Source organism: Phymastichus coffea, unplaced genomic scaffold (assembly GCF_024137745.1).
Source record: "Phymastichus coffea isolate CEN01 unplaced genomic scaffold, Cenicafe_Pcof_1.1 PCOF00040, whole genome shotgun sequence".
NCBI lineage: Eukaryota > Metazoa > Arthropoda > Insecta > Hymenoptera > Eulophidae > Phymastichus > Phymastichus coffea.
In genome coordinates, this window is record NW_026706851.1 from 556,148 (window position 1) to 567,506 (window position 11,359).

The following is an 11,359-nucleotide window of genomic DNA, read 5'->3' on the forward strand; positions in this document are numbered from 1 at the left end:
GAACAACTAGAACTACAACTATAAAATAACCTTATAGTTTATATATTCAAAGAAATTAAAGTTACTTTATGAGAAAATAGTGAATAAAATCTAGAAGTTCTATACTATGACTTGCTAGTTCAAATTATGATAAATTACAAACTATTATTTGTCTATTATTACGTCAATTACATTTCAGACAAATGACGTACATGTCATATTTATGTTGTCGTTGTAGACATTCAAAACGTTTTATTGATTATTATTTATTAAATTACAATCAAACTACCTCCTTTCTTTCGTGAATAACTATGCATTTAGGTCAGTGTATCAACGATAACAATGATAGTATTGAATCCGAACATTAATTCAGTTTTTCATTAAAATCATTCCAAAAATGTTTACGAATATTATTTTAATCACATACTTTATAAGTTTTACTTTTGCCAATCAAGATAATATATTTATAGTGAATTATTTTTATTATAAAGGAGCATCATATGTAGTAGGGTTTTCATGCAATGATAATGCAGGTTATACTTCGATAATTCTGTATATTCAAAATTATTAAGTGCTTAGAAAAATTCCGTTAATACTTTTATTTTCAGGAGATAAAAATTTAATGAAAAACTTCAGTGATGCAGGAATTTTTTCATCAATAGATAAGTTACGAGTCAATTTCACTATAAAACCGTTTTTATACACCAAATATCGAAGGTTAGGGGTTTTTTTAGATTTACGGTGTCATGATGTCGATGAAAACAAATATTTATTGACAAAGGTTAGTCTAATCCAAATTAATTATATTATATTAGACATATCTTTTCATTTCTTATTTGTAGCCAGAAAACTTAAAATATAAATCGAAACCGAATATTTAGTGTTTTTTAATGACAGATTCTTTGAGAAGTCTATTTTATTAATTGGTGCGCCTCAACTGAAAAATAACAAATATTACATTTTCTGCTTAGAGAATGATCCTTTTAATTAACATACGTATATTGAAGCTAAATAATTGTTCGATAACTAGTTGTTGAGTTTTTCGTAGCTGCTTTTCAGAAACAGTTTTATACTGATATTAATAATGCTTCGGTTAATATTAATTATTGACTAACATGAAGGTGCGAGAAGCTTTTTACGATATCATATCATAGTGAGGTTCTACCTTTCATGCGCATCCTCTAATTTTATTTTATATACTTTACATTAAAACACAATTTATTTTCTAATTGTAAAAGAATTTAATATTTAAATGTTTAATATTTCAAAAACAAGGCAGCAGTGGCTAAGCTTTACGGTGAGCAACATTATTGGCTTTTGTTAGGGAAGACTCTCAATGATACCATTCAAGTTTTGAATGATACAGAATATACAATCTCAACTGACCTTGTTGTTGCTGTTTTTGAAAATGCGAATTATATGATGTTTGATGTCTATAATCCGTGTAAATATCGAGATGGAATTCTAAATATAACAGAATTAGGTAGTTGGAACTATACTAATGGATTTAATATAACTTTGACCCAAGCAAAATTTGCAAGAAGAGCCAATTTGCACGGGATGAAATTGCGGATGGCGGGAATAGTGAGTTTTTTTTATGTTTCAATCAAAAATTATTTCCTTACTTACAAATAAGATAAATATGTAATAAATCTTCTTGAAATTTCATTAGTTTCAATTATCAATTATAACACTATTAAAAATAATTAATTATTTAGGTGCTAAACAGGCCACCAAATATGTCATTAGAAGAATATTTACAAGATTACAGCTCCAAACAGAATGATAGCATGTCAAAGTTTACTTATTCCATTTGGTTACAAATAGCAGATCTTTTCAATTTCACGTAAGTTAAATTATTTGTTGTACGTAACTAAATTCTTTATTTTTGTCATTTTTTTTGCGTATAAAAAAATACTGCTTATATAATTCAACAGCATTGAAGCAAAAGAGCTGACAGTTTGGAAGCCGACAAATAGAAATGGACCAATAATCAAAATGCTTCTTGAAAGAACTGCAGAACTGGGCGGAAGTACTGGGACTCCCACTGCAGATCGGGTATCTATTATAACTCCGATTCCAGCATGGCCATTAAGGTTGAGTAATTTACCGATTATACTGTAAATGCTTTGATTTTTTACGTTGGTTTAATTTTATTAGAAATTTTTTTAGAAATGAAAATAATAATTAATTGATTGCAGCGATATCAATAGGTTCTTTAGATGCATTAAACATCTTTTGCCTTACAATTTACTTTATACTATAAATTGAATATTGAAAGACGAGAGTTAAAATCATGAATTGATTGATAGCATTAATAATGAAAATTTCGTAAATTTTATTATATATATATATATATATAAATAAATTTGCGAAATTTTCATTATTCAGATTGCTCTTGCATGCAGTTGGCAGTTTTTAATTTATTGCTGTTGAGGAATTTTGTTGTAACTGATCTATCTTTTCAATGAAAATTTGGTGTGAGTTGACGGATAAATACTTTAGCATGATTACTGCGGCTAATTACATACAGTAGTACCGAATGATTGAAATAAGTTTCAGGTTATACGCATTCATTTATTAACAAATGAATATTTTAGAACTTGCTTCATGTTTCGTACAACACAATCAAAGCACATCAAAGTAAATCATTTTCTTCGACCTTTGGCTAATGCTTCTTGGTATTTGACTGTCGTTCTCATCGTTGTGGCAGTATTAGTATTCGGATGGGTATTAGTAGTAGAGCATTTAAGTGACAAATTTGAAAGATACTCTTCAGCAGTTTTATTCACAATCGGGAGCGTGTGTCAACAAGGCTAGTTTCAATAAAATAATTTATTAATAAATAATATTGATACATCGATAATTAAATTAGTAAATTGTCCAATCAAATAGAAAAATTTATTTTAAAATCTGTTTTTATGTCTAGGTTCTGAGCTTCAAATTACACACCTTTCAAGTCGCATAGCTTTTTTACAAACTATGTTATTCAGCTTATTAATATATAATTATTATTCGGCAAGCGTAGTTTCTGCACGTTTAAGTGAACCATTAGAAAAAATTAATGATTCATTAAATGAACTGGCAAAAACTAGTCTTAAATTTGGAGCAGAACCTAGTCTATACTTTAATTTATTCATTAAGGTGAGTAAATACAAGTAAAAACAAAGCTAATCCATGGAAGATATTTATATTAAAAGTAACAATTCTACCCGTAGAGATCAGACTGGGAAGCTCAGCAGTTTTATTACAAACGATGGGTTAAAATTCCAGATAATGAAAAATTCTTGTCGCCTTACGTTGGAATAAGACGTATTCTTCAAGGTGACTATGCATATCACACCGATGTTAATGTTGCTTTCCCAGTAATTGAACAGTTATTCGACAACCAACAAATATGCCAATTAACAATGGTCTATTTGGTTCGACCAACTGATTCAACCATATTCATGGCTTCAAATGGTTCTTTTGTTGAAATGGCAAAAGTCGGGTAAATATTTTCAAAATGGCTTGGCTACTTTGTTAAGTTAAAATTTTTAATATCAATATGGCTATTGGCTATAAATTTTCGCTCACAGAGCCGCCAGAGTAAGAGAAACGGGTCTCCGTGCTAGATTAATACATCGTTGGTCTGCAAGAACGCCGGAATGTCGAACTGACATACTAGTAATCGATCCAGTTTCCATTTATGAAGCTGCTCCTGCCTTTCTGTTACTGCTATTTGGCGTTGGTTTAGGAATTTTTATTTGCTGTTCTGAAAGAATAATTTTTTGTAAAAAATATCACGATCATGGAATCAAAAGAAAATTGAAGAATTTTTTTTTGAAAATGCGCAAGTTGAAAAAGAATAAGTAAAATGTTATCAACAATTTTTATGTTTCTTATTTTTCCACAATTTTGCTCGAGCAAATATCTTTTATTATACTGAATAAAAGCAAAATATTTAGTCTTCAAACAAATTACAATAATTAATAGATCGGGTTTTCAATAAAAGATTTAATTTCTATCAATAAAATTATTGAAATTATCTGACACTAATAAAAATGATATTTTCTAAAAATTCCCAATGAACTGTACATTCTTGAAGTAAATCTACTTTATTACATTAGGTTAATACATATCGTTGACGATATAACGACAGCGTGTATCAGTGCCGTTAGCTCTGTAGATATAATCTCAAGATATATGGCGGTATGCAGGCATCTCTTAGTATTCGTCATTTTTCTATAACGTACTTTAGCAAAATGCCCTTCTCACCCTCCTTCGTTTTACGCGATGTTCTGACTCGCTTTTTCATGGTTCCTCGCTTACTTTAATATCACTTGATCGTTGATCCTTCTGTACATACTTATCTACAACACTCTATGGTTACATTTATTCACTTAAGCTTGTAAATTTGAATGTTGAAACCTTTAAAATCAATTTATACATTTAAAATGTTTAAATTTGCGACGGGGGAGAGGGAGGGGAAAAATAATAGACGGGTATTCTTCCGGTCTCGCACTGTCGCCAGCGATGCGCAGTCAGCCGAGACAACGTTTGCAGCTTTATTTAGTTTTCGTTGGGCGCCAGCTACCGTGCTCTCGCGTTAGGAGAGCGTGGTAGCGCTGCAACGTTGGCTGGTTCTCGGCAAAGTCCTGCTGGTCGCTGTGAGGTCGGGTGGTTTCCCCGTTGCCTCCCTCCTCGTCGCCGTTGGTGTTCTTGCGCGCGTGGCCGGCTATCACCTGTGAAGAATGAAGCGGGAGCGCGAAGTCCTAGGCGACGATTCGTTCGAATCTAGATCGCATCGAGCGAAAGGGGAAAGAAGGAGGGCAACGGGTGGTTTACAAGGCCACCCACGGCTGCGGCTCGTTCGGCTAGCTAGAAGATTCGGGGCATGGCGGCTATTAACCCAGAAGCGGGTACATCGAGGGGGGCGTCGCAGGGGCGCCCCGGTTGACGGGCTAGTGGTTCAGGGGGGATAGCTCCTTCCCTGGACTGGTGGCGTAGTGGCTGCGACGGCGGCTATCGGTTGGGTGATAATCAGGGCAGTCGGGGAATTCGCGCACGCGTTTACCGATCTCAAACCGATCGCGAAAGCTACGGGGGATGAGGCAATTAAGCGGGTGTAGTCAATAATAAGTCGGATGTAAAGATAATTCGGATTTATTATGCAAAAAGGATTTCCCGGGTCAACCCCAGTGGTCTATCCCTCGCGATGGTCAGTCTGGTCCAGGTTACTGGGGGACGCGAGTGGCGTACTACGATGCGAGGCCGGTTTAAACAGACAACGATTCGGTCGAGTATTTCGGACTTCGGATACGATTCGGATATACAACGTCGGTTTATTTATTCGCGGCGAAAATTCCAGCTCGTTCGAAACTAATGCGCTCAGGAATTCGGTCGGTCGCGCGAAGGTTAACTACTGTTCGCGGTGTTGACAGTACTTGTAACGACGATCGCGAACAAAATAAAGGCGAATATGTATCCGAATTCTACCGGTCGAACAAAGGTCTAACACGACTCGTGTAATGTTTAGGTCGGCTCAAAGGAGGAATTCATAGGCGCGCACTCTAAGGAAAATTCGTTTCTCGGATGACAACAGTACGGCGACACGCGAAACTATGCCCGAAAGGTCGGTGGCGAAAACATGTACAGCAACGGCAACGGGCGCGCGAAGGTCATACGGCATACCCGCGCGCGAACATTCGGCGATTAGGCGACAATTTCAAACGCAGGGCAACGAGACGACGTAACAAAGAAAACTTGGAGACAACGGCAAACGTTTCGGTCACAAGGCGTAATGCGCGCGAAGGTCATGCGGCACTCCCGAAAACGCGAGCGTTCGGTAATCATGCGACAACTTCAAATTGCGGACAATGATCATACATCGGCTCGACAAAAGGATTTTCGGTGGTCAGCAATAAGTGGACGAATGCTACTGTCGGACGCGCGAAGGTCGTACGGCACTCCCGAAACGCGGCGGTCGACAATGCGCGGCAAACTCGCGATTATCGGTCATGCAACAGAAAATCAGTAGCAAGGAAAAGGTACTTACTCTTGTTAATTTTTCGGCCGATCACTATTCTGTTTGTTATCGCTGCTCGTTAATCGTTATTCGTTATCGCTATTTGTTATCTCTATGTTATCGCTATTTGTTATCACTGTTCGGACGCTTTTCTCCGCTATTCTCACTCTCGCTATTCTCTTTCTATGCTTATTTCTCTTCACTATTCTTTTCACTATTTTCTCTGCTATGCTCACTTTCACTATTCTCTTTGCTATTCTCACCTTCACTATTCTCTTTGTATGCTTAATCTTTTCACTTTATCTATCCTCTCTCCTTTGTACCGCGCAACAGCGAGGCTCGGCGGACTACTTACCGTCGAGGCTTAACGGTTACTACTGGCGCGCCGTTTTTCGGCGACGCGCCGCTTCTCCTAGCTTACTTCCCCTTTGTATTTGTTGATTGGTTAGCTTGTTGCTAAGCCAGGTCTCAGCGCCGTCTATATTAATGTTTTTTACCCGCGCAATTTATTTATTGGTCCGTTCTTCGCGCCTAATTTGCCTACTGGTCGCGAAGATAGCGTCGGTTTTCTCTCATAAGTCCAACCACCCCTAAGCCGATAACGATTGGCCGGTCAGATAGCGTTGCTTGTCTATCCTCTTCTATCCACCGCTCGTTGGTCTTACCGATTCCCCTCGCTCGCTTCCGATCGGTCTAGCATCGGCGGTCTCGCTCGCTCTCATGCGCTCGGTCGCTCCTACTTCTAGTCTAGCTAGGCCTGCCTTAACTAACGGGGGCTTGCGATCAGCTGATCGCGGCTGGAAACTTTAGGGGCTTCTAGCTCCCCGGGGAAGGGTCGGATCGGGTCGTGAGTGCGCGAGGGGTTGTACGCGAGCGTAAGGGTCGTGCGAATCGGTCAGGGAGGTTTCTAGAGGTCATAGTTCGCGAGATCCGGGAGTGCGTGGGCGGGTGTATGCGGTCGTGGTTGTTCTGCCGCAGTGCCGGAAATTTTTGTGTGATGACGCATCATCACAAATTTAAGCACATTACTTAGGTCAATAGTTTTACACGTATCAAGTTGTTAATATTGAATAGAGTACCCTATGACAGTTGCTTATAATCATTTTCTAAAGCTAATTTATATTATTATAGTAATTAAAATAAGTAATGAAAATAATTTATAATATTATATTATAATCAATAAAATTGCAGGTGCTCATAATTTATTAAGGGTAAGTTATATTCAACATTCTAAATATATACAGTGTATGGAGCATCTATATTTGGGTTGATCGCAGTACTGTATACTTGGTCGACAAGCCTATGAGAGCGGTCCAGCGTATACGGATAAAGTGCTATGAGACGTACCTCTTATATTAATGCTAGCATTTGAACGGAAAAGAATATGGTTCGAACAAGAAGAGTAGTGACAAATTCAAGGAAAATAAACCGAGGAAGAAAAGAAGCACATACGGGAAAAAAAAGAGAGACCTAGTTCCAGAGATGGTAAGAGGAATAGGATTGATTGAAAGGTGAACAATGGATGTACACACAGCAAGTTGGAATATCGACTGATCCAGGAGCTTAGTAGTCGTGCATGCTTCGGAATGAACCGGACTAAGAGAGGTCATAGATCCAGCAATAACTGCAGGCTAAGTGGAGAAGAAGATGGTGCAGAACACACCTTGCTCGCATGCCCTAGCTGCACAGGAACCTGAAAGAAGTAATCTTATAACAGAAGTAGGATTGAACAGGATATCGCAAGATAATCTAATCACGGCTATGCTTTTGTCGCAAAAGACCTTATTATAGATAAGATAGCTGATTTTATCATGGAAGCTATTAAAATCAAAGAAGAAAAGGAGAGAGCAATAAAATAAAAAAAGCTGAAGAGACCAAAGAGACTGCTAGGCTCAGGAAAACAGCATTCGAAGAGGGATCCCTTGGGATCAGAACAATTTCTACTGAAATAATACTGAAAAAGAGACATTCAGTACTATAGAAGCCGCAGCGGCAGGTCAATGGTGGAGGGATAGTGGGTAAGATTCTCCACACTCCCCATGGATTGCATTTCCTGAGGGAGTCTAATGCAATATTTTTCCTCCTCAGACAGGAAAAAATATAGACAATGAGTATAAAACTATCAAATCTGACGTATGTCTGAATATTTGAAATAAATATTGTCAGTGCACATCTTGTTTATAAAAATTCCTAATATTCCATAACCATTACTTTTCCATTCTCAAGGGCTAAAATAAATACAAAATTACAAGATCAAATACTAATTTACAATCAATTTTGATCGAACCAATAACATTATCATAAACTCACATAGTCCTACTAAACTTGTGACGGAGAATTTCGGCTCGCCGACTTCTCCTTCGTCTCTCTCTCGTCCGTTCGCTACACCCGGGCTGAGAGTGTGTTGGTATACACTCTCATGCCTGGTTTTTCTTTGTTTGAGGTGCGGCGAACGGGCATTGGCGGAGCTGAGGGCGGCCGACGGGATGGCGATCCGTTGCCAGGATCGTCATGCGGGGGAGCGAGCGGGATGGGGAGAGCGCGAGCTGCGCACGGATCCGATGCGTGCGCAGCCGGGGGGAAGATCGGCAGTATCGTTTGGGCTGGCCGATCGCGTGTGCGCGTTTATTTTGTCGTCGCCGATTTCCGGGTTTTTTTTTTCGTTGGTTGTTGGAAGCGGTGCGGTGCTTCGCCACGTCGGGTTGTTTTTTGTGGATGCGCACCCGGTGTGTGGGCGTGCATCGGTGGGTTTGTTTGGGTTGAGTGAGAGTGAGTGGCTGGGTCGCGCCCAGCCAAGCCTTGCCGCCCAGCACCGGTGTGCGCGGGTGAAAGCGAAGCCCGTGCCGCCGGCGCGCGCGCGTTCGGCGAGCGAGTCCGGCGAGCGGCTGAGCAGCCGCAACAGCAACAACAGCAACAGCTGAGCAGCCGCAACAGCGACAACAGCAACAGCTGCAGCAGCAACAGCAACAGCAACAACATCAGCAGCAACAGCAACAACATCAGCAGCAGCAGCAAGCCGCAGCCGTTGACCGGGAGCGGCCATCTTCACCTGAAGTCGCCGTTGGGAAGGTCGGTGCCGGTTTTCTCTCTCTCTCTCTCTTTCTCTCGCTCTCTTGCATGTCCGGGATGTTCGCGGGTGCAACGGTGCAGGTCGGGCAGTGATGCCGGCCCCCGTTGCCGGGTGTTGAGGTCGCGAGTGCGTTCGCGGGCGTTTAGGCTTAAGCGGATTATCGGGCAGTGATTGCCGATAATCCAATTAAGCGGATTAGCGAGTTCTGCTGATTTGTGAGACGGAGTGTGCGTGCTCCGTCCACTTATTAATTTGTGTTCTTTTTTCTTTTATTTTTCTTTTATTCTGTTCGTATTAATAAAGTTTGTTATATATATATGTGTCATATATTATTGCGTCAACCCGTTCGTTTTCCCGATTTTCCTTCAATTCGTGCGCGATTGGCACACACGCTCGGTGTGCCATTCAGTCGTGGGAGCATTCGTGCCTCCCGAGCCCTCCTTTGATAAATATTGTGCGGACGGCCGCGAGCAAGTATTCTTCAACGAATAGTCGGCTTAAATAATTCCGTTACAAACTTAATACTATAATATAGTAATATTAGTAAACATCATCAATATTACGAATATATAAACAGTTCTACATGTTAATCTATTAATCATTATTTGTCAATCAACTTACATAACTGACTAGACATATTTAAACTAAAACAGTTCAAGTCAAACTAAGCCAACGTAAGCACACATTAGCGTAGATTTTCAAACCCTGAGTGGTGGAGAATCCCGAAACCAGTGTGCATACACAGATTCATATTACATCGATTTTTCGTTTTAAATCATCTATGGAATTTTCGTAAATACCAGTGTCGTTCAGAGCGCATCGTGTGCTCTTATTTGTATTTAGTAATATTCAGTTTCATGCTTGAATCAAATTGAAATTGTTATAGGAATTTATTATTTCAACAAATTTATTTTTTCACCTCGGTACACGACCGATAGCCGATGTCCGACTTCCATTGGCTTATTATGTAGAAAGTCCCTTAACTAGTTAAAATAATAAATTTGTAACTTCTTTTACTTTAAATAGTATAATTTTCAAGTAAAATAATTCAAATTGACTTGGATAAACTGTGTTTGTGCGTCCAATACTTTTAATATTTTTCTTTATGCCAATCCGCTTATTTATTTTAGTTCCGTCAACTACAATATTTTTATAAACGAAACGTTGAGGAATTTAAGAATAATAATATTGACGTGCATTTGAATCCTGTTCGTTTAGATCAATATAATTGATTAACACCGATACCTACAACCCTATTGTATTATCTCTTCCGTTTCGTACATATTTATAGGATCAATGCGAATAGTTATAACTTTTCTCTTTCTCTCTCTCTCTCTCTCCCTCTCTCTCTCTCTCTCTCTTCGACGATCACTACCTCACTTTTTTTGTTAACCACGAACTATATACTTTTTTTCGAAGCACCAGCTAGTGAGCTAGGTGAGCTAGCTCTTCATATATTTTTGTTTTAAGTTTAAACTGTTTCGTTCCAATTACAATTCCATCAAACTATTCAAATCTTTCATATCCCCACTCTTTCGTCTTTTGAGGACGCTGAGTCCTCAGTATTAGCTCCCTTTCAGGAACTGTCCACATGCTACCTCGTACCTCGAGGTTGTAACGGTCCTGTCTGATTTGTCTCCTATTTTCGTCTGCAAAACGGCAACCCGTCATACACGAAACAATTAGAGAAAATCGGTAATTGAGCGTAGGCGCTTTTCACACGTATATGCAAATGTGTTAGGGCAACTCTGCGAAAACATTACCATATAAGGAGCGTGACATCACGACCGTGGGAAAATTTATTGTTTACAACCGAAAATCGTTAATTATAAAGTTTTTTAAACGAACAAAAGTAATTCTTAGTCAAATTTGATGCGCTCATCCTGAATTTCATGTTAATTTAACTCTCAAATAGATATTTATTAGTCGAATCTAATTTACAAGTTAACATTGTTAGTTATTTTGCAATAAACAACGATATTGTTATTTCAAGTATGCGATTACAATCTCGACGTGTTAAAACAGAAAAGCAAGAATTTGACACTTTGATAACCCATTATTAACTGAGTTATCAATAAATAAACAATTTATGATTTTTTTAAACAATTAAAATGACACGGTTAGATAGAAAATCGATCATAAGTATCTGTAAAATTGATGATTAAGATTGTTACTCATTTGCTGATTTTTAAACCGCTAAAAAAGAAAATTGCAAATTTGTTTTTTAATTATTATTCAAAATTAAAGAGCAAAATTAATCATCTTTTATATGGATAACAATCTTTTAACCACAAGCGATTTTT

The 11,359-nt window shown here is 38.5% G+C and overlaps 1 protein-coding gene across 1 annotated transcript; it reads left to right on the forward strand.

Annotated features, from left to right (window-relative positions):
- The first annotated feature begins 290 nt into the window (after positions 1-290).
- Positions 291-3,834, forward strand: LOC131664080 (uncharacterized). The gene is made up of 9 exons (XM_058934946.1): positions 291-300; positions 588-760; positions 1,255-1,563; positions 1,698-1,825; positions 1,917-2,075; positions 2,580-2,794; positions 2,909-3,123; positions 3,198-3,469; positions 3,558-3,834. Exons 1-9 carry the CDS (start codon positions 291-293, stop codon positions 3,832-3,834), a joined length of 1,758 nt encoding a protein of 585 aa, XP_058790929.1.
- The last annotated feature ends 7,525 nt before the right edge of the window (positions 3,835-11,359 follow it).

Bases quoted from the DNA above. Each gene is read 5' to 3' on its own strand.
- LOC131664080 (XM_058934946.1), top strand. The intron at 761-1,254 runs GTTAGTCTAATC...TTCAAAAACAAG, and splicing joins ACAAATATTTATTGACAAAG to GCAGCAGTGGCTAAGCTTTA. The intron at 2,795-2,908 runs GCTAGTTTCAAT...TTTTATGTCTAG, and splicing joins CGGGAGCGTGTGTCAACAAG to GTTCTGAGCTTCAAATTACA.